Source organism: Lontra canadensis, unplaced genomic scaffold (genome assembly GCF_010015895.1).
Source record: "Lontra canadensis isolate GAN:19392208 unplaced genomic scaffold, GSC_riverotter_1.0 scaffold67, whole genome shotgun sequence".
NCBI lineage: Eukaryota > Metazoa > Chordata > Mammalia > Carnivora > Mustelidae > Lontra > Lontra canadensis.
Window position 1 is genome coordinate 4135986 of NW_022631061.1, and position 23879 is coordinate 4159864.

Sequence of the window (23879 nt, forward strand, 5' to 3'; positions counted from 1 at the left end):
TCAGACCATCAGACAGTAAGGAAATAGGGCTGCTATAAAATCTCAAGTTATCTTATATTGCTTTACAGGATGCACGGAGTTTGTATTGAGGTTAGAATCAGTCTTATGATTCACCAGACAGGTCATCCCATCAGAGGTTTTCTGTCCAATTCTTAAGAGCATTTTTAACAGAAAATAGGCTAACCAGAAGTAATTTACCAAAATGTAAAGGGTCAAGAGGCTTTACCAAAGACAGAATGCTAGAGGAACTATGACTTGAAGTGACCAAGCCGGTTGGGACTCTGAAGCAATAGCTCAGGTAAGAGATAATGAATCCTACCATTGAGTAGTGACAGCAAAGGTACAAAAGAGGACACAGATGAAAAGGTGTTTAAGAGATAACATGACATCATTCAGGCAGAGTAATTCCAGGGTTTATAGCTTGAGTCCCTGGGTAAATTGTGATGCCATTTTAGTGAGATCAGAAACTCAGGAGTTGCAGAATTAGAAGGGCCAATTTTGTACCTGCTGAATTCCCACCAAGAAATGTTTGGTATGCAGTTGAATATACAAATCTAGAACACTATGGAGAAGTTTGGGATGGGTGTGCACTTAGACATCATGGTCCGGAGAGGAAAGTTGCGATTGGAGGTGAGAACGATCAGCGCCACCAATGCTCCTGCCATCTCACTTACAACAGTCATTTCCCAACTACGTTGTAGCACCCATACTTCTGAGATCATGCTGCCTGGTCCTGGGACAAAAATGTCCAAAAGCTTGATTCTTTTATGAATGCAAATTTCTCTTCGGTCCCTTAAACAGAAGAATAAAAATAAGGACCATCAGTCCTTCCTCTCACAGACCATGTGGATGTGTCAGGAAGTAGCATAGAAAGGGACATGTGTTTATGTTGCGCCTTCCCATCAAAGAGCTCCACGACAAGCCCAGGAAGATGTGCCCTTAAGCCCTACATTAATCTGGGAAAAGGCCAGGCAGTTACACTGGCATTTTGCTGAGACTTGCAAAATTGAACAACGAGGAATGCAAGTGTAAATGAAGCTGGATTTCAAGCCAGTATGAACTGGTTCTAGAGCTTATTTAAAAAGGTTCAGGCTGCATGACATTCAAAACTTGTTTAAGAGTCTGCTTCAGCAAGTCCCTGCATCACAGATCAAGAATACATAAAGATGATTCAGGGGAAGGGTTACTTACCAGAGCCAGGGTTTTCTCCAATGTTTTTTTACATTTTGTTCAGCACTACTAAATTGTTTGAAAAAGTTACCACCAGTTTTTTAATACAGATTTTTTAAAAGTAGGTGGCTTCCCTGTGTCTAATTACTCATGGTGTTTGAAACCATATACTAATACCATCTTTTGGGTTTTCCTTCAGCCTCCTATTGTCTAGGAATCCCCGATCTTGTTTTTCTAATGTCTGTGCTTTTGTATGATGTAATGCACTGGTGTGGGTAAGGGACTGCTGTACCTGTCATTTTGTGGACAGTGGGTGTTATGTCACATCTTAGTGCCTTTGTACAGCTTCCCCTCCCCTGCTTTGTGAGCTCACCCCTCTTCTGAAAACCTGTCCCTTCCCATCCCCCTCACCAACGGGAACAGTTGACTAAGTAGCTTTTCTGTTTCACCTCTGCACAGAGTGCTCACTCTGTTGAAATAACTAGTTAGTTAGAGTTTTGCTTCCTTCCTAGATTGAGAGATTCTTGAGAGCAGACATTGGACTTAGCATGGTGCCAGACACGTAAGAGATGCTTGATACATGGACTCGCCGAAGAGAAGGACCGAGAGAAGAAGGGAGGAAAATAGACCTTTAAGGAGTCCCTGAAGAATCTGAGCAGAAAAGACCTGAGACACAGGAGGAAAAATAAGACAATGCAATGGAACCCAAGGGAGCAATTGGCGGGGGTGGGGGGCGGCAAGGGAGAGGAAGAGAGAGACTCTCAAGTAGGCTCCATGCCTAGTGCAGAGTCCAAAGCTGGGCTGGATCCCACAACCCTGAGATCATGACCTGAGCCAGAATCAGTCAGATACCCAGGGAGGCCAGGGTAGCTCAGTCTATTAACTGCCTTCGGTTCAGGCTGTGATCCCAGGGTCTTGGGCTAGAATCCTGCATCAGGCTCCCAGCTCTGCGGGAGCCTGCTTCTCCCTCTGCTACTGTCTGCCCCAACTCCTTTCCCCATCCCCCTCATGAATAAATAAAATCAATCTTTAAAAATAAAAATAAATAAAAATTAAAAAAAAAGAAAAAGAGTCAGACACCTGCCTGACTGAACCACCCAGGTGCTCTGCAAGAGAGCAAAGAATTTTAAGAGGGCAGGGCTGGTCATTAGTTTTCATTGTTAGGGAGAACCAATGACCTAAATACTGAAAATCTTCACCGTATTTTTTAAGAACTGAGAAAAGATTTCCTCAGGCAGAATCTCACCTTAGATAACCCTGCAGGTGTTACCAACACCAAGCAAAGATGTGTTGGCAAAAGAGGTGGCCAGCGACCTTTTGGAGAGATACATCAGTGGAGTTGCTTGACTTGGGGATATCCATCAGATCTGAGGGCTGCACGACTATTTTTTCCTGGTGTCAAACCCACTGGATGATGGGTCCTCTCAGTTTAAAAATGGAATAGAGGTTCAAAATAAGAAATAGTTATAGACTATTTAGTACAGATTGAGATTTGAAAGCTAGTTTGGTGAATCCTAACCAGCCTAAAATCTTCCTGATTGATCGTTTCTTGGAGGGCGATAATGAGAAGGGTGGTTAGTTGTAAGATTGCACCGTTCTAAACCTGCATCTTCCTCACACAAAAAAAGCAAAATAACTCAGTAATGCTACTTAAAACCTACCAGAATTCATAAGAAAATCATGGGTGCTAAGGGAGGGAACGCCCCTCAACAGAATATTTGAACATTTTTAAGACAGGAAAGATAATACCTTACCAGAAGGGATAAAAGATTCACGAGATGGTAACATCATTTAATATAAAAGACACAACTTCTGGAAGGATAAGAAACTAGAATAATTTAAAAGAGATTAACATATTGAATTTTCCCAGAGAATGGAGACCTTCAAAACAATAGTTATTATAAAGGGTAGGAATAAAGAATATCCATCATGTATTTTAAGTTACTTAATTATGCTGTATGTTTTGAGATTACTCTGAGCCCAGAGCCCAATACCATCATTCTTTTGGCTTTTTCTTTAAAAAAAGAAAAGAAGGATGGGGCGCCCGGGTGGCTCAGTGTGTTAAAGCCTCTGCCTTCGGCTCAGGTCATGATTCGGCTCAGGTCATGATCCCAGGGTCCTGGGATCGAGCCCCCAATCAGGCTCTCTGCTCAGCGGGGAGCCCTCTTCCTCCCCTCTCTCTCTCTCTCTGCCTGCCTCTCTGCCTACCTGTGGTCTCTCTCTCTGTCAAATAAATAAATAAAATCTTTGAAAAAAAAAGAAAGAAAGAAAAGAAGGAGAGGAGAGAAGGGGAGAGGAGAGAAGAGAGAGGAGTGGAGAGGAGAAGAGTGGGGAGGGGAAGGGAGGGGGGAAGGGGAGGGGAGAAGAATTCCATTTTTGGCTTTTACTATAAAGCGGGAAGAGGTGTGGATTAAACATTATAATCTCTGAATGTTCTCATGTAGAGCAAACCAAGCTACATTTTCTGTGGTTGATTATCATTCGTGTTGGCAGCCAATTTAAATATTTTGAAAGGAAAGTTTACTTTTTTCATGTTCACAGATTTAATACTACTTTTAAATAAATATTGTCCTTTGTTTTCACTGCCCTAAAATTTTAATAATAGCAGATGCAAGCTGTTCCCACTTTTCTCTTTAAGGAAATATACTGAAGGAGCTAGAATCATATCTGTTTATATTCCCTGTGAGGGGAGAATGAGTAGAGCAGGAAAGGGATTCATTAGAACATATCAGGAACCCACTAGCCCCCTTCTACATCATTTAAGGATTAAGGCTACCTCTATAGTAGGGTGGATTTTTTTTCCCCATTTATAACTTAAATCTCAGGAAAATACAATCCTTTAATTAAGTGTATTTTAGTATGAAGACCCTGAACATGGGTACTTTATTATTAAAGCAAATCTCTGAATTCTGCTTTTTCTCACTTTTCATCTCATAAACTTTCAGACCTACCGACACCTCAGTGACCGGGAGCAAACCTCGGTAGGGCAGCTGGACCAGTCCTCAATCATATAGTCAATGCAAAAGGAATCTGCTTTAAAACCAAGAATTATTTTAGGAAGATGGAGAAAGACCTTTAGAATCCTTTCAGATTTCAGATACACTTAATAAAGCAGTACAGTGTTGGAAATGAAAAGCATGGACCTGAATAGGAGCTTTGGAGCCAGAGAAAATCTATGCTCAAGTCTTCCCTTCCCCAATTCCTAGACATTTGATTCAGTGCCTCAGTTTGCTCATCTATAGAACGGGGTGGTTAGGAAGAAGCAATGAGATAGTGCATGTGGAAGGCTTAAGCAAGGAACCTAGCTGGTATTAAGCATGCAATAAACAACAGCTATTATTAGAATGCATTTCAGTTGCAGAGGTATTTAACTCTATGCTTCCACCCAGCCCCTTAAAGACAAAGGCAAAATTATACGTGCATACCATGCGGGTGTACCTGTTACACACTGTGTGACAATAACACTCTTTCTTGGACCCTCCCAATTCACCTCACACGCAGTCTTCCTTGGGCTTACAATGCTACCATGAATTAGGACAGAAACAGTCACTGAATAGCTCAAACTTCTGCTTGTCTCCTGCTGTATTTCTCTTCTCTCTGGCAGCATCCAATAATTGTGCCCCAGGACGCCACCCTGCTGCGTATTTGAAACGTCAGTGTTGGTCTTGAGATTTTGGAAATTTGTTTTCTGTTATTAAATCATGATCTCAGAGTTTAAGAAATAGTTTTTACTTCTTTGCTAGAAAAAAAAATGTATTTTCGATAAGCGGAGGGAGAGTCGAGCAGTCTCATGGGCTTTTAAAAATAGTTTGGTACAAACCACTCATTGTGTTGGAGTTCGTGATACATTTCTACCTGACAAAATAGTTCTAAGTCCTGTGAGGGAAGTGGTGCAGGTGTTTCTCAGAATTAGTAAAATAACCTAATAATCTAATATGTAAATATAATTGGTGGATTATAATTATATGTATATTTGCTGGGTTATAATGGCACCCCTGATCTGGACATAATTGTTTAAAAAAAATGCTTTTCTCTTCAGAAAATTTGTTGTGGTTTGAAGACCTGTTGTCAGAAGGGCATAAGGAGAATAGAGAGGGAAACTTTTCTTAGCGTGGAGGTGTATGCTTAACCAGGTAAAGACATCCAAATTCCGAATTTTAACAAATAGTAAAACCTATTTGACATCCAGGAAACCAAAGGAAATAGTGATTTCTAGACAACACTGAAATCCTTCATAATATTATGTATCTACTGATTCCTAGCACTAGGAAGAGAAAAGGCAGATCTTATCTTCTTTATCTTCTGACCCCCCATTGCAGCCATACAGAACAGAAGAGAGGTGTGAGTGTGTGTGAGTGTGTGTGAGTGTGTGTGGAGGGGGTGGGGGAAGAGTGAGGGACAACAGCAGAGAGGGAGGACACAGAGGACACAGCCCTGGGGCATGGCTGGAGAGGCTATATCAGAGAGTTATGATTTCTGCACAGTCAGTTAAAGAAAAGAGTGCAGAACATTTCCACATAAAGAGAGCAAGGGGGAAGGGAACAAAGGATGCAAAAATGCAAAATCCGGAAGAGATAGAGAGCAAACGTGTAAGAGAGGTCAAATGCTGGTTTTGCTTGGACCACCAAACCAGCTGACGGCGATAGCTGAAAGCAAGGCAGAGAGACCTGCAAGGGTAACGTTTCCTTTTTATTTGTTGAGTGGAGGCCATCCTCACTTCTCCTGTCGCAGTGTGTTTGCTAGACCTCTGACTTTGCAGCCAGACTGCAGAACTTCGGCAGCAGTCATCTGCCAGGTAGAGCACAGGATGGAAGGGCGGGTCGGGGAGCAGCGCTGGGTTCCCGGCACTGCTGCTCTGCTCCATACACACCCACAGCGGGTTCCTTCCTGACCATCACCGACCATCTCTCATCTCCTTCTTGCAGCCAACTTCCACTTGGCCGCCTGCCAGATAAGGAATTTCATAAAGACGGATGTTTGTTCTGTCTATGGGACTTGAAACAAAAGGGTATGAGGGAATGTAAAAATGTTTCCCCGAAACTTTTTTAAAAAGTCTGTAGTAAGAGTTTGAGAAGTAATGAGAAAAAAAATAAGACTCGCAGTTTGTGTGGGTGTTTATTCTTAGGTAGTAAGTTTTGTTTACTGTCCAGCCTTGCCGTGGCAGAAATGCCACACGAACCTTCACACTTTGTAGGACCATATGCGGGAGCACGCACCCGGGTGCCAGTGTCCGCTCAAATTCCCCGCTCTTCCGTACCTAATGATTTTTTTGGGATCTCTCCTCCCTTGTGCTATTAACTGTTGAAAGGAGGGGCTACTTAGTAATTCTACACCTGTTCGAGTCCACGCCTATCAACTTGCTAAGCTTCCCAGACAAGTGCGGGGTAAAGCAGGAGAACATCGGAATCTGGGGCTGAGGTGGCCGTGGCTGCTGCTGGCTTGGAGTTGGGTTTTTTAGGTTTTTGTTCAGAGTCTTGAATGTATCTCCTACGATGGCAGTTGATGACAGCAATTTATATTCCAGAACAAAGAACAAACTAAATTCGTCTCAAAATGATTATAAATCGTCGAGACGGAGCAGCCTGCCACCTGAACTGCTCATAGGAAATGACATTAGAGGGAGACTTCAAAGAAACTTGAAAAATTTGGAACCCATTCACCTGAGGCGCCCGAAAAAGAGACCTTCCATATTTCCAGGTAGGAATTGTTTAAGTTTATGCCTGCCAGTAGGAAAAAGGAAAAAAAAAAAAAAAGAGACTGTATTTCATTTATTAGGATCAGCTGTGTTACATTTAAAATTAACTTGGGACATTTGAGAGCTTAAAGTCGCCAGATAAATATGTTTGAATGTAAAAAATAAAATGACTCCTCGATCTGAAAGCACACCCATCTTCTTCCTTTTCTTTTCTTTGTTTATTGTAACATCTTTAAGGATCTGTAAATAGGTGGCTATTTTGTTACTTGTCAGTTGCAGCGGGATCAAGGAACTGCTTTGCTTGCAATCTGGAATAATTCCATGCTGCATTTCATTCTCTGGCATATTTTCTTTATTTTGCAAGATTATTGGATTGTTGAGTGAAGCTGATGTTTGTGTGCACCAGAAATTAACACCATTAAATACTCAAATGCATGCTTCAAATTCCTGTCTTGCATCAGAGCCTAAAACCATTTGTAGTAAAGGGCTCAATTAAACAATGTGGATGGTGAACTGTATTACAGCACGGAAGACTCAGGGATCTCGGTCTGGATGAAGGGACTCTCCTGTCGGCTTCAGGTGTCCATGCTGGGATATTACATATGTGTAGATCATTTGATGCTTATGACAGTGACCCCTAACTGAGGTATTACTGGGGAGTGATCACTGGAGAGTCTGAATTATTTAGTCAATTTCACTTCAGTGCTATTTGCATTGGAATTTCCTGGAGAAACTACAAGTGGCCTTTTTTGTTGTGATTGATCTAATGAGAGTCTGGAAAGAGGATAGATTAGACCCAATTGCAAGGACCAACTCTGTGATGCTAGAAAACAAAATCAAAATTCAATCAGGTTTTACTTCATAAAAATGGAATTGACTTCCCCTAACAGCTGAGTCATTATCCTTCTTTAGGAAGTAGCTGGGAGATGATTTAGAAGCATGGGGACTCAAGGCCACAAGCTGAAAATTACATTTCTGAAGCAAGCTGTTGTTTTCATGAATTTCTTCTTGGTTCAGTGATGCGGTTCTGGTGTCAAACTCTGCTGCAGAAAAAAGCGAGGCCCAGACTAGAATGGGCCAGAGGGGTGAGTCTTGTAGTGCAAATGAAGGGACAATGTGAAAAATGTTGTAAGGATAAGCACAGAGGTGTCTGATGTGTCTAAAAAAAACGCCACTTTCTGCCTGTTCTCTTTGATCCCAAGGCCCCGAGGAGCACAGGACAACCTTGTCATCCTGAAGTGGCCTGAGGAAGCAAATCCTGTTGAGTTGGTTTGCTAGCATGTCTTCGGGAACATTCTCCCATACCTTTCCTTCCCCTTCTGCTTTTTGCTCTCTTTGGTTTGACATCACCTGGGTCCGTTTATGTTATGATGCATCCTGCCTTCCTCTACCACCACCCGCACTTACTTCGTGAAGTCTTCTCCTTTCCCCGAACACCCAGACCCTGGGGCCCCTCACCTCCTTCCCCCATAATTCCCATTCGTCTTCCCTTTCTATAAGGTCATCTCACTCTGGGCTGTCAGCTACAGCTGCAGAACTGTGGGAAGACTCTTAGCTTGGACCTCACACAGGTTATCCTTTCTGAGATCTTGAACTGTCATGATTAACAACAGGGTGGTGTTGTGAAAAGGGCCCTGTGCAGAGGGGAGCTGAGTTCTAGTCTAGACTGTGTCCCTCGGTGGCTATGTGTTCTCTGAGCCACCTTTCTGACCCTGTGGCCTTTAAGTATATTATTTATGTCTGCCCCCCTTTCTCTCCTTGGGGACCATAGCAGGACATAGGCTCTTCTTTTCCTTCCAACATTTCACTCAGGGTCTTCAAATGACAGGTGAGAGAATCACGTGGCCAAAGTCTGGACAATACTGGCTACTTGATGTCTACATTCCTCTTTGATTAAACCATGACTCCACTGTCACATAGGTTGTCCTAATTTCCTTTTGCAATGGATGACTGCACATCCCACCAACGCTCCTAAGTGTCACCGAAACAGAAATGCACATGGATTGTGATGACTATTCTCACTTTCTACTGCTATATAGCTACACATAATGAGCCAATGTGATGTATGTGGGACCTGAGAGTCAGAGAAACTCAGCTGTATCTCAGAATTAGCAGCTAGCAAAACTAGGGCTCAGACCTGGGTATTTCGACTCCGGTGTTGAAGCTGTATGTCCTCAATTACACTGCACTCTATTGTCAACTGTTGTTGTCATTTGTCTGATGAGATTCAGGACTGGAAGACATGTTAGCGTGCCACTTAGGTTCACTCTGACCCTTATGAGTTCACAGACGTACATACCCTCCATCTCATGTCTCATGTGCTCAGTCATGCACTCTAATGGTTGACTGGGTGATCAACTCATCTGTTTGTTCATGAGTTTAGTTCTTGCACTGTGTTGGGAAGAGACTTTAGAGAATCTATCTGCGTAACACCCTTCTCTTCTTCGTCCATTTCTCCTCTAAGGGCCATCTCCCACTGCAGAGTGTCATCCACCGAAGATGCAAGTCTGGGGTTTCATTCCCTTGAACAGAATTCTTCAGTGGTTATCGCCGTTCTTAGGATTAAGTCCAAACTCCTTAGTGTGAAGTATAAGAGACTGCATAGTCTGGTCACAGCTTACCACCCTGCATCTTATCCTTCCCCTTGCATCTCAACCAACTCAGTCAACTTCCAACCCCCGTGGCCCATCGTGTTTCCTCTTCTAGAATACCTTACCTGTGTAGTGTCACCTAATTCCCACATTAGCTTTAGGTGTCAGCTTGACATCCCTTCTCCTAGGATTCCTTCTGCCCATCTGGGTTGGGTCCACTTTGTGTCCTTCTCCTCTTCATAACACCTGGACTTTTCCCTAGCACAGCACTTATCACACTGTATTGTAATTGTCTGTTTACCTGTCTGTATCTCCTACTAGCCAGTGAGCCATGGGCCATATCAGTCTCATTCACCGTTGTATCCCTAGTACCTCTCACAATGCCTGGCACATACTATGTGTTCAATAAATATTTATTCAATTGATTCAAAATGCACTGCTCTGAATTAACTCTTGGCATACCTTGTTTTCTCTGTCTTCTTCCAGACTCTCTTCATGCCATTCTCCCTTACCTCCCAGCACACACACACACTCACACACACTTACATTCCTATTATACCCTGTGCTTCATTCTCCACCTGGGCTTCAAAGTCCAGTTAAAATCTTCTATCCTCTGCAACTACCTGCCTTTCTTCCTCTGGCTTCTTTGTGTTCTCCTTTATGCTTGCCACTTGGCCTCAGTACTGCATAATGCTGTGAAGAAAAAAATAAAAAAGAATATTTACTGGCATTTTGTTCAGTTGTCTTAGGTTCTGAATGGGTACAGTGATCACTTTGTCACTTAGGGGCAACTGTTGAATTTTTGTTTGGATAGAAACTCTTGGAAAATAGGGACTGTATCTTATACGTCCTTGCATGGCCCACTTGTCCAGGAGAGGGAATTGCACATAGTAGGTGTTCAGTCAACATCTGGTGCTTAAAATTAACTACTTAGCCATGAAGCTGGATCCATTCTGTAGGGCCTGAGTCTAGCTCCAGGAAAGCACTAGTTGGCAGCTAGAGACTGTCACAGGGGAAGATCTTTATACTGACTTTCATCATTTTAAGAGCTCCTGGTGGGGGAAAAATGCAGGTGTCCCTTGCCTCAGTGTGTAATTCCCTCAATGAAACATGTGTGAGGATTCTGCTCTACACCAGGACCTTGGGGAGATAGCAGAAAATACCAGTTTCTGGTCTAGGTGGACAGGAAAGAATTTTCCTGGATTGGTGCCTTGCATGTTGCACAGCTCGGTAAATGTCTCTTGAACAAAGGGACTCAGAGCACTGAATCATTAAAAGGAAAATGATACACTTAAAAATCATATTTACACACAAACATTAAATACTAACCATTTTTCCCCCCTTAAAGAAGCCTCAACAATAGAATGCTAGTTCGAGCTGAAGTTCTGCAGTTTCACCAGGGTCTTCCCAGGTGCAGTGTTGAGAGTGTATGTCTCTCACAAGCCCCAGCCTGGTCTCCCCCTCCTCCTGAAAGAACTCCAGGGGCTCCACAGCAGTGGGCTTCTGCTCCATGAAAGAAAGGGGAGAGAGAGAAGTGGTCCTAACATAGACTGTACCCATCAGCATGTCAGATTGAAATGAGCATCTGTGTCTGCACCTGGAAGCCGGTGGAGCTCAGGTGCCAGGTGTAATGGGCCGTTCCCTCAGCCCTCTTAAGCAAACAAGCTGGCCTGTATAATCAGCTAGTTCTTAAAATATCTTACTGATTTTTACAATCATCTGCTGTGAAAAGCAAGCACTCATCTGCTTGGAGGAAACAGGCAGTTCCACATACTTCCTTGTTGCTTAGTCAGAGGACAAGCGTAGTGGGGACAGCTTAGGGTCAGAGGGACTCTGGCCAGCACTCACAAGGCAGGTACAAATCTTGATTCTCATTTTTAGCTTAACTTCATTCAAAACGCATGCTGTTGTTGTTTTTTCAAATTCACAATCTGAAAAAAAGTCATTCAAAAACATAGTAGTTTTATAATCAATGAGATTGTGGACATTTCTAAAGGAAAACTGCTTTTCTCATTTTCTTGCCGAGTGTAGGTTTCTATTGGAAACACAAGTTAGCCATTAGAACGTTGGCACAGGGATGTTTTCCGCTTCCCTTACGGTGGCCAGAAGGAAACAGGATGGGCAGTTTGATTCAGTAGAAGACAGTCAGCAAGCATGCCTCTTCAAGTATTGTGTTCTCTATTAGGGCTCTATCACCCTGGAACCCTGCTGAGTTGTGGTTTTGGTAGGGCCTTCTAGGGAGCGGGCTCCTTAGAGATGTTCTATAAAAAAACTGCATGTTCCGTTGTCATCAGGGGCGAATTAGTTCAGTGGCTCCACTTGGTAATGACAGGAAGCATACTTCAGATGCCCCGGTATTCCCCACAACACCTACAGCACGCTTTGCATATGCTAACTGCCTAAGAGATGGCGAAATAGTACAGCGAGGTGGCGGACATGCAATAATAAATGTGTCACGACCCCTCTGTGGGCCACACCCCTGCCCACCTGATCGGGTAACTTCGTCCAGCAGCTCCTTCCAGAGTAGATAGTGCTCAGGGACCAAAGCATAGGAAGCCTTGGAAGCAAGAGTTTGGGGGCACCTGGGTGGCTCAGTCAGTTGGGAGTAGGCATTTGGCTTGGATCATGATCTCGGGGTCCTGGGATTGAGGCCTGCCTCGGGTTCCCGGCTCAGCAGGGAGTCTGCTTCTCCCTCTGGTCTTCCTCTGATAACCTCCTCACTCATGTGCTCTCTTTCTAATGGATAGATAAAATCTTTAAAAAAAAAAAAAAAGCAAGAGTTTGAACTTCTTTTTTTGAAGATTTTATTTATTTATTTGATGGACAAAGATCACAAGTAGGCAAAGAGGGAGGAGGAAGCAGGCTCCCTGCTGAGCCAAGAGTTCGATGTGGGGCTCGATCATGACCTGAGCCGAAGGCAGAGGCTTAACCCACTGAGCAACCCAGGCGCCCCTGAACTTCTATTTTAGTCAAGGAATTTCACAAAGTAAATATCTGCCTCCCAGCTGGGTTCAAGTTCAGATCCTCCCTCTTACTAAATGAGTGAAGTGACTTGACCTCTCAGAACTTATTTCCATCTCTGAAATGGGAATGAAAACGCCAGTTTCACAGGTTGCGTTGAACTCCAATGAGATAGCGCATGATTATGAAATGATACATATAACTGGGATTGCCAGTGGGCTCTTATTCTTTGGTGGTAGTAAAAGTATAGTTCTTCATAATTAGTGCTTTTCTGGTTACTAAGTGGGCAGTAGGTATGATTGCAACACTTTTGCAAATCTTCGTGGTTGGCAAGTCCTCCAAAGTTGTTATTTGGACCCTCTCCTAAGGTAAATCCTATATTTGAGACACTAGTAAAAGACCCATTAATTTTAAATTTCTCATAAAAAGAGGAGGATGTGGAAGCCCTTCTTTGTGATTCAACATCCATGTATTTTCTCACCAGGAATCATTAAACTTGAATGTACTGTCATCTAAAGCCTCTGAAAATTGTTTAAGATTAGAAACACAATTGTCAGGGTTTTACAGACTTATGTGTAGCCCTATGGTGTTTAATATTCTTTTCTAATTTTGCTGGTATAAGGCCTTGCTTGTGGAGACTCAGCCTCTGACTCTTTTTTGAACTAAAATTTGGAATAGGAAGGTAATTGATATGCACTTATGATTTTAAAAAATTGCTTCTACTTTTGTATCAACATGGATGGGACTAGAGGAGATTATGCTGAGTGAAATAAGTCAAACAGAGAGAGTCAATTATCATATGGTTTCACTTACTTGTGGAGCATAAGGAATAACATGGAGAAGAATAACATTAGGAGAAGGAAAGGAGAGGAGAATTGAGGGAAATCAGAGGGGGAGACAAAGCATGAGAGACTGTGGGCTCTAAGAAACAAACTGAGGATTTTAGAGGGGAGTCGGGTTTGGGGATGGGTGAGCCTGGTGGTGGGTATTAAGGAGGCAGGTATTGCATGGAGCACTGGGTGTGGTGCATAAACAATGAATCTTGCAACACTGAGAAAATAAAGTAAAATTTTAAAAAATTGCTTCTATATAAGATTATGGATGAACTCACAACTTGAAATTAATCTTAAATATTAGTTTAGATTTCAAAAACTTCTGAGTGCCAACATTTAACATTTTGACTTTAAGTATCTAACAATATTTATAGCATTTCTTTAAAAACTACTGGTGCAACAAAAACAGGTAACCTGTTTACTTAAATAATCAAATTTATTTATTGGATAAGTTTATGCAAGGGGATGAAGTTTTGTTCTTATTTTGCTTTGTTGTGTTTTCCAAAAAGAAACAAAAAAGCCTCTAATGAGATTATGAGTGGTAAACTAGTTTTAAGGAAAACAAATAGCTGAGCCTGTAATATTTATATACATGATTTTTAAGCAAGGGGGAATATGTTTTACCTTTATGCAGGGACAGATATTGCACTCAGCATAAGGGGGAGGCATTAGATTTATACTTCCATGTCAGGCTTTTCTCTCGGTCCTAAAAAAGAACAAAAAATAAAAATACAGGTTTCTGAATTCAGTATTTACTAAGTATATGGGAAAGTGGCTTCAACACTTCTATTCTAAAAGCTGGTACTTTCCATTTGTTGATATACAGCAAATATATAACTTTACAGATTTAAGAGTTTCCATACACTCTTTTCCCCATTTTCAAATAATGCTCTAAATATGTATTCCCATCTAGACTAATGAAAAGATTACGTATGCTTACATCCATGTAAGTTGGTGTTTACTCTATATACTTTAGTGATGATTTTTAAGCATTTTTTATCTGTTTGCATAAATAATATATTTTTTCCCTATTAATGGCACTTATTTTATTTAATTTTTTTAAAGATTTTATTTATTTATTTGACAGACAGAGATCACAAGTAGGCAGAGAGGCAGGCAGAGAGAGAGGGGGAAGCAGGCTCCCTGCTGAGCACAGAGCCCGATGCAGGGCTCGATCCCAGGACCTTGAGATCATGACCTGAGCCAAAGGCAGAGGCTTTAACCCACTGAGCCACCCAGGCGCCCCGTCATTTTTATATTTTTTTTATTATGTTCGGTTAGCCCATGTATAGTATGTCATTAATTTTTGATGTAGTGTTCAGTGATTCATTAGTTATGTGTGACACTCAGGGCTCATCACAACACATGCCCTCCTCAATACCCATCAGCCTGTTTTGATGAGCACTGAGTGTTATACACAACTGATGAATTGTTGAACACTTCCCCTGAAACTAATGATATACCACTTGTTGGCTAATGAATTTAAATTAAAATATAAATAAATAAATGAATGAATAAATAAATAAATAAATAAAGTACTTTCAATAGCTATTTAGGGTGGAGTTGGCCCTCTAGGTAGTCAGTTACAGGAGAAACCACCATACCCACATGTTTGCTCCCAATACTTTGGGACTATCTACTTATCAAAAGGATGTTTGCCTTCAGAATTTAATTAGGATACCTCCAGGTTTTCTTTAAGATTGAGAAGGATATAGACTTGGGAGCAGGGGTTACAAAATGAGATGAACTAGGTAGTTATTTCCTGGAGGTGTGCTCATACAAACTCTCATGACAAGATGGCCAGAGAATTTTTCAGTCACGATTTTAAAAACTTTTCATCCCAAGTAGGTCATGCAGTTTAACTTTTCTTGTGCTGAGCTGCTGATTGTCAGACGTATCTCTGAACCTCCTGGAAACATCAGAGGTACATCCAATTGGACCTCTGAACATCCCAGCATCCAGAGCCCAGAGATGGGGGCCACGAGGATGGTCATTAGATCAGATTCACTGATGGCACCGCTCCGCTTTCAGATGTCACCCTTCTCTCCCCAACCTGACACGTAGGAGAGACTAAAGGCATCTTAATGGATCATCAATGCTAGGTGGCATTTTAGAGTAATCATGGGCAAGAAGGACACAATTTCAAGAAACATTCCTTAGTTTTAAGTATTGAAGTAGGTGCTTAAGGGTAACTGGAAGGTAGACATGAGAAAGACTATAACATCTGTTCAAGAAAAATCTGAACTCTCTTGCTAAGAGAATGTCTATTAGGTGCAGAATACAGTGCAAGGAGTGGGCGGTGGTTAAGACATTGATACATGGTAATTTGTTCTCATATCTAATTTTTTGCTAGGAGAGCAGGGCACATTAATTTGGACACTCAACCTTCTCTGGCAGCCAATACTTAAAACTCCCTGTTGTCCCAGCTGATGGCCATACTGACACCATGTCATCTGGCCCAGAAGCTCTAATTGGCAATGAAGCGTCTCCCAACAGGAAAGTCCCAGGAAACCTTAATTCTCCTCTTCCTCCTCCTCCTCAGTTTCTTTGCTGAGGCTTTGTTCCTTTTTGTACTTTGCACCTCTTTCGGAGCCCTCTAAAAAACAGCCAGAGGGGAAGAGTCTTAAGGTGACCGTGTCTCCATGAGGCTCAACTCAGCAAGGTTTCCAGTTCTTTGAGATATTTGGACTCCTGTATAACGAGAGGAATATGAACTTAACCAATTTAGGGCAGAGTGTGGGGGCCAGGCTACCCATCTCCAGGTCCTAACCTTTGCTCAGAATGATGGGATAAACAGCCTGCCACGTCTTGAGTATTTCTTAAAATAGTACCAGCGTGTAATGAACTGAATGTTTGTGCCCCCACCTCTAAATTTATATGTTGAAGCCAGAATCCCCAGTTGCTTGTATTTGGAGACGAGGCATTGGGAGGCAGTTAGACATGAGAGTGGGACCTTTATGAACGTGCTTAGTGCCCCTATAAGAAGAAATGCAAGAGAGATGATCACTTTCTGTCATGGGAGGACACAGCAAAGGCAGTCAGCTACAAGCCTGAAAGAAGGTCTTCTCCAGACCTCAAATCAGCCAGCACCTGACCTTAGACTTCCAAGTCTCCAGAAATGTGAGAAATGAATGTTTGTCATCTAAGCTACCCAGTCTATAGTAATTTTAAGGCAGCCGAAACTGGCTAAGCCTCAGTGCTTCTTAGGGGCAGCCAAATGGATGAATGAGGAACATTTAAGCCCTTAAGAATAAAAGCTTGGAAACAATAAAAGTAATATTATAGGATACACAGAAACATCTAATGAATAAAAGTTAATGAATATTGTACATTATACTTAAGGCTGCACAGGAATTGCATTATTCAGATAGAGGGTCAGCTATACCTACTGTACTTATTTTCTTTCATTATGGAATCACATGGATCTCAAAAGAAATATTGCCAAATATAATTAATATTAACAAAGATGCCACAAACTACTACCTGATTATTTAAATAGAAGGCAATGCATTTTTGGAAAATTGTCATCATCCCAAAGTTATGTATGGCCTTGCACTTTGTCTCAATTTCTGCTAAATTAGGGCTTTGTTGTTTCAGCTATATCCATACTGTTCAGTCAATCCTTCTTCAGCAAAAAGTAGGGGACTAAAATCTGTGTGCTTCACCAAGCTTAACTAATACCTATAATGATAGAAGCCATTTTATTGGCAATAAATCGGCTTCTGATTCCTACACCAAACACTCCCACACACACAAACATGGATGGGCAGGAAGAAAGGAAGTGGTCCAGGATGATATTCTTCATAGACAACCTGAAATGAAAACACAAAATCTGTATCAAGGGGAGAGAATGGTAGCAGAGGATGGGATGCAGAATAAATCCATCAGGAATTTGTTTAACGTGCTCAGCAGAGGGTGCTTAAAAAGATAAAAAAAAAAGCAAAAAGAAAATTATCTGACATTCATATATACAGTCACTTCCCATGGCAGGGAATATGTGAGGTGGTTTTTATTTTGAAAATACCACTTCTATGGACAGGGCAAGATGACTTGTGGGTATGAAACTGGGTTTGGTGTTGCCTTTGGGAAGTGGGGAAGTGCTCTAAATGTTACTGCATGGTTACAAAGAAGAGCAACACAAGTGTCATGGTTGATGTAGTAAGTAGTGGTTCCCTCTTTAGAAGGGTTTTCTTAAAGTTTCCAAACATTGAGAATTGCGATGTGTTAACACAGGATTGAATCAGGTGAGCTAGGGAGAATAAATTTTTCTGTTTCATCCTTTCCGCCAAATGGCAACAAAGGATTATGAACCAGCAACCCAACCACTGCCTCTGGGAGATTTATGGGACAGTGGATCAAGTGCAGGGAGAAGGTGGAGGAGGAGGAGAGAGAAAGGAACCCCCAAAGAGTTGATTATCTTCTTATTGTCACTCTCCTCCTTGAAAGCCTCCCTAGCTCAGTCTGTACACTATAGCTTTAAAAAAACAGTGTTAGGGGGGTGCCTGGGTGGCTCAGTGGGTTAAGCCTCTGCCTTCTGCTCTGGTCAGTGTCTCAGGGTCCTGGGATCGAGCCCCGCATTGGGCTCTCTGCTCAGCAGGGAGCCTGTTTCCCCCTCTCTCTGCCGGCTTCTCTGCCAGCTTGCAATCTCTCTCTCTCTGTCAAATAAATAAAATAAAATCTTAAAAAAAAACAGTATTAGAATCTAACTTAATTGTATTTGGACAGCAGAGATACAAATTACTAATATATAAAATTTTGTTTTCGGACAGAAGTATGGCATTGCGTGTTGCTTTCCTTACATTTGAAAATACAATATGTACTTCAGTCAAAAAAGGAAATACATTCTGTAGGAGTGGGTGAAAAATCTATTCCAATATCCACTATATTCTCTTAGAAGCTAGAGTAGAGTGGTATAGTTTGGGTTTTGCTTCTTTAGAGTATGGACATTTAAGATGAACAAACACTATAAAACAGATTAGTATGTAAGAGTTGTGCACACAGTAGAGATTAACAGCCAACGGAGATTCTGCCCTTACCTGAGAATGTCTGTAAACCCCTAATTTCTCATATTCCGCAGTTATAATCTCAAGGTACCATATTGCATGCTCCTCATTCCTGAATGAGTGGTAGGCAACATCTGTTTAAATGTGGCATAATAAGCTATTGCATATTTAGGGACTAAAATGAAAGTTAGAAAATTTCTGGGCACCTGGGTGGTACCAAATTTCACCTCAGGTCATGATCTCAAGATAATGAGACTGAGCCTCATGTCAGGCTTGGTGCTGTGTGTGGCCTGCTTGAGATGCTCTCTCGTTCCCTCCTCCCTGACCCCTCCCCTCAGCCTGGCTCACGTGCACACTCTTTTTCTCTCTAAAAAAGAAAAAAAATATATATATATATATGTATATTGTATTATATATAGATATATATTACTATATATAATTAATATAATATGATAATTTATATTATAATAATTATATATAATCTATAAATATAATATATAATATATATGAATGTAATTGTAATTATAATACATACTATATAAATATAATTATTATATATTATATATCATATATTATATATACTATATATATATAAAATTTGAGAGGCAATGAATCTCGTTCAAAGTGCCAAACGTCCCTCCAGTCAACTTTTTTTTTTTCCTCCAATCAACTTTTAAGGAATGTAATTAGGTGAGAAACATCTCACTTTCAAAAATTTTCATTTCATTATTGGGAAAATAAAGAGAAGTGCACCCATTTTTAAGTCTTTTTTTTCTTTTTAAGATTTTATTTATTTATTTGACAGACAGATCACAAGTAGGCAGAAAGGCAGGCAGAGAGAGAGGAGGAAGCAGGCTCCCCGCTGAGCAGAGATTCGGATGCCGATGCGGGGCTGGATCCCAGGGCCCTGAGATCATGACCTGAGCTGAAGCAGAGGCTTAACCACTGAACCACCCACACGCCCCATAAGTCTTAAGTTTTAAGTTCATCAAGCCTCGATCTTGCCAACTCTGAACATCAATAAGCTATTTCAGTTTGTCATCATGGTTGTTTTAACCAATGATAGGGCATCTTGAAAACCTGTGGCATTTCCTCAAAAGTTTAATTCCCTCTTGATTATTAACCTACTGATATGCCGTTAAGTCCAGGGGATTCACTATTTTTTCAGAGCTCAGACTAAAAAATGCTTGTTGTTTGTGCTGTTGAAGAACCCAGACAAGGAGATAGCTCATTTGGTAGTGAGCACAGTAGAAAATTGGAGAATTATTGAATTTGGGGCCTGTGAGAGAAGTCTTAGAATCTGATTCACAGCACTCGTGTCACAGGTGAAGAAATAACAGACCTACACAGACAGCTTACATTGGGTCTTCTGCTCCTCCGTCTAATCTCCATGATAGCACCACAGAAACTCTATGGTCATTGTTTACGAACAGAGAGAGTAAAGAGAAAAATGACACAACTTTCCTTTCCACAGAGTGTCAGAGGCAAGCAATCCATACACCAATCTGCTTATTCAACCTCCACGTGTCCACCATTTTGTACACTGTGGTGGCGGAGCTGGTGGACAGGTGAGGTTGAAAGTTTTAAAAAGTACATGTCACTCACAGTTGGTAAGACTCAACTAGAGTAGGTGGGAGTGAGTCTGATCTCATGCATGGCATTAAGATTTCAGCAGGCTTTATTTTTTATTCTCTTTTCCAGAGATTAAAAAAGACTCTTTGATGAACAGAATCAAGTGAGAGAGAACATTTCAGTTTAAGGTAACTTTAGTTCAAGGAAGCACGCAGGAAACCTGATTCTCCTCAGGGGAAAACCTAGACCCTATATAAACATTTCCTTTTTAGGGGGAGAGGATCAAGCGATATGTTCCTTTTGAAAGGGAAAGGTCTCCTCAATTTCCAGTGCCCCAGTGGACTGAGATTTGCTACTATTCCCTTATGACACTGAGGAAACTGAGGCATATGGAATTTCGATATTCATTCAGCACAAATGACTTTGATTTAATATTAGATGACCCTGTTCTTTTTTTTTTAATTTTTTATAAGATTTATTTATTTATTTGACAGAGATCACAAGTAGGCAGAGAGGCAGGCAGAGAGAATGAGAGATGAGAGGAGGAAGCAGGCTCCCCACTGAGCAGAGAGCCCGATGCGGGACTCGATCCCAGGATCCTGAGATCATGACCTGAGCTGAAGGCAGAGGCTGACCCCACTGAACCACCCAGGTGCCCCTAGATGACCCTGTTCTTTAAAAGCTTTTACAGCCACTCCTGCCCCATGAGATTTTTTTTGTTTTCAACGCTTACTCTATCAGTATTCTTCAACCTCTAGTTATTTTGGTGGCTCTTTTCTCCTTTTCCTCTCCCCTCTATCTTTCTAAATTCCTTCCTACCACCATGTCCCCACAGTTTTAACCTCTTCTCGTTCTATTATATAGACCAATTCTGATCTGTCCAGCTCTTACCCCTGAGCTCTTCTTTAGGTCTTTCATTGCATATCCAAAACCAATCAAGATGCTCACCAAAATCCAAGGGCCTTCTGCGACCACTTTCTTTCAGCTTGTGATCAGTGTGGGAGTACATGAGAGCCACCTGCAAATCTTGCTAAAATTAAATTGACATGTTAGTTCATGAGTCTGGGATTGGCATAGGAACATGTGCTTTAATAGTCAAGATTTGCTTCCGATAGATCTTTAGCTCATTCTTTGAGAAACTCTGTAGTCTAATTAAGATTCATCCCCTACAGAAGGCAGTTGGATAGATAGTCGGGGTTTTTATAGAGAGGATTTTTATTCTGGAAAAAATGACCTGGGAAGACCCACTGTGATTAAACATCTCCCCATCATTCTATTGCTCAGCCCATCCTATGATATAAAGCAAGGATCACTCTTGTTAGAATCTCTGTCAGTTAAAACTTTGGTAGACTCATTAGCGGGGGATAAGACTCATATTTCCTGTCTTAAGAGGATTTCTCTTGTCAGAAACATGTTTGTATTCACTTAAACAGGCTCAGTGACCCATGTAGCTAAGTCACATAGAGGACAAAGTTTGCTCTGGGACAGACCAGAGGACTTTGCTTACCATCTTCTGATGGTATTTAACAGAGGACAGTCTTTTTTTTTTTTTTAAGATTTTATTTATTTATTTGAGAGACAGAGATCACAAGCAGGCAGAGATCCCTGCTGAGCAGAGAGCCCAATGCGGGGCTCGATCCCAGGACTCCCGGATCATGACCTGAGCCGAAGACAGAGGCTTTAACCCACTGGGCCACCCAGGTGCCCCTAACAGAGGACAGTCTTAAAAGGGTCAGGAAGGAAGACCATTTGGGGTTAGCAGTTCCCCATTGTTTTATAATTTTAATATCCAGAGTAGTTTGTGATATGTTAGTATTCATTAGGTGTCATTATTAAATAAGGGTAACTTTGTTTTCAACTCGGTTTACCGTATAACTGTGTCCCTTTTAAAAGATAATTTAAATACAAAAATCAGAAATTGAGCAGAGGGTCATTATAAAGGATGTAAATTGTCTATGTTATGAATTAATAAATTCTCTTCTAATGCATTTTAAATCATTTATTTTACAAAAATGTGGTGTATACTTCTCAGAAAGATATCAACTCTGTTGTGTAAAGAAATACATAGATCTATAACATTCCTTCTAATAAGTTTACTGTCTTTTTCCATGCTGTCATCTTTTTATCTGTATTCTTAGCTCTTTGAATCGAAGAGCTAAATTTTCTATTTTTGTATTGCTCTGAAACGGTTGTCCAATGATTTTGACCCATAGTACGTGCTCAGGAAAATGCCCCCAGAGCTGTGCCATACTTCCTCTCTTCCATTAGCTGTGTGTGAATCTAGGTAAGTAATTTAGCCTCCTGTGTTTCCTAGAATATTCCCTGTAATGTAGAATCAAAATAGTAGGCACTGCCAAGAATCTCTCCTATTTTACGACCCCTCTGGAGTTTAGAACTGCATCTCTGAAGTAGTTCTCTCCTCCACTGGTAGATTTTTCTTCTATAAGACATTGAACCCCACTTTTTAATTTTTTTTAAAGATTTTATTTATTTATTTGACAGAAAGAGATCACAAGTAGGCAGAGAGGCAGGCAGAGGTGGGGGCAGGAAGTAGGCTCCCCGCTGAGAAGGAAGCCTGATGAGGGGCTCCATCCCAGGACCCCAAGATCATGACCTCAGCCGAAGGCAGTGACCCAATCCACTGAGCCACCCAGGCACCCCCACTTTTTGTTTTTGATAGTGCATCTCTCATGGCCTCTCTGCTTTCAGAGTCGAGCCTCCACTTGGGAGCATGGCACTGAAGGCCCAGGAATCCTCCCAGTCAGGCCCCTGATCGGATGAAAGCCTTCCTGCCTGCCCCTGCCCTTCCAAATGCTGCTCCAGCCCCACTGACCACTGGCAGCTTGCTGGCCTGCTGGCCTTTTCCTGGTGTGGGTCTACCCATAGCCTTCCTCATCTGCCCACCATGCTTTTCTCCACCATATTCTATTTCAGGGTTGAACTGACAGATCACCTTATCCCTCAACCGGTTCCTAACAGTCCTACCCCCAGATAATTTAGTTGTCTCCCTTTTTGTCCCCTGGGTCTTTGCATATTGTACTATTATAGTATTTCATTCTGTATGTCTATTGTTATCAGCATGCTCTCTGCCCAGGCTGCAAGCCGTTTGAAGGCAGAAGCTGTGTAAACCATGAATGAATGAATGAATGAATGAATGGGTGAATGCTTTGCCTGACTTAACTGCCTGCTTTGTCTTAGCCATCAGGAACAAGCACAGAGCTGAATGATTTCCTAAGAAGCAGTAGTCTATTCTTGTATTCCTTTACTGATAAAAGTGGTTTCCTGTCTCCACCTCTCTTATCACCCAGACTTTGGTTATTTTACTCTTGCCTTACTATATCCCTGTTCAACAAGATTTTTTGCTTATATTACTAGCTACTTTATTTTTTTTTTAAGATTTTATTTATTTATTTATTTGACAGACAGAGATCACAAGTAGGCAGAGAGGCAGGCAGAGAGAGAGGTGGAGGCAGGCTTCCTGCAGAGCAGAGACCCCAATGCGGGGCTCGATCCCAGGATGCTGGGATCATGACCTGAGCCGAAGGCAGAGGCTCAACTCACTGAGCCACCCAGGCGCCCCTTATTAGCTACTTTAAATCCTTCACAGATTTAATGAAGTGATAAGTGTCATACAATATCCTCTGAGCATTATCTGAGGTAAATAAATGTTTTTCCTTCAAGGGCAGCCTCCTTTTTCCACTTCTACTTCCCCACTTACTGTATCCTGGGTAAAGCCCATGTCAGCTCTTCATTTGTCTGTCCAATTGCCTAATAGTTTTGAATCATCATTCTTTATTAATTTGTTTCGCTTCAGCATACATAATTGCCTACACTTACTTGACAGTTTCATTTTGACTAATATAGATCTACAAACTCAAAACTTGGTAATGCCCTTCCCTTTGTCTGGTGTCATCAGGTTTGCGGCAAGAGTGGGGACTCAGATGGTGTTTTGTGCAAACAATACGGAAGAGTGAGGTAGAAAGAAAAGAGACTCAGCAAAAGGAAATCATAAAGTTGTCAGAGGATAAGAGTGAATTTCGTAAAATTATTACTA

The 23879-nt window shown here is 41.5% G+C and overlaps 1 protein-coding gene across 3 annotated transcripts in view; it reads left to right on the top strand.

Annotated features, from left to right (window-relative positions):
• Positions 1-6599: 6599 nt before the first annotated feature.
• FRY (FRY microtubule binding protein) overlaps positions 6600-23879 on the top strand; it is a 331529-nt gene continuing 314249 nt past the window's right edge. For all 3 annotated transcript variants that reach the window (XM_032880008.1, XM_032880011.1, XM_032880009.1), the window contains exon 1: positions 6600-6867. In XM_032880008.1, coding sequence (XP_032735899.1) covers positions 6663-6867 — 205 coding nt within the window. In that variant the 5' untranslated portion in view covers positions 6600-6662. The remainder of the gene's footprint in view (positions 6868-23879) is intronic.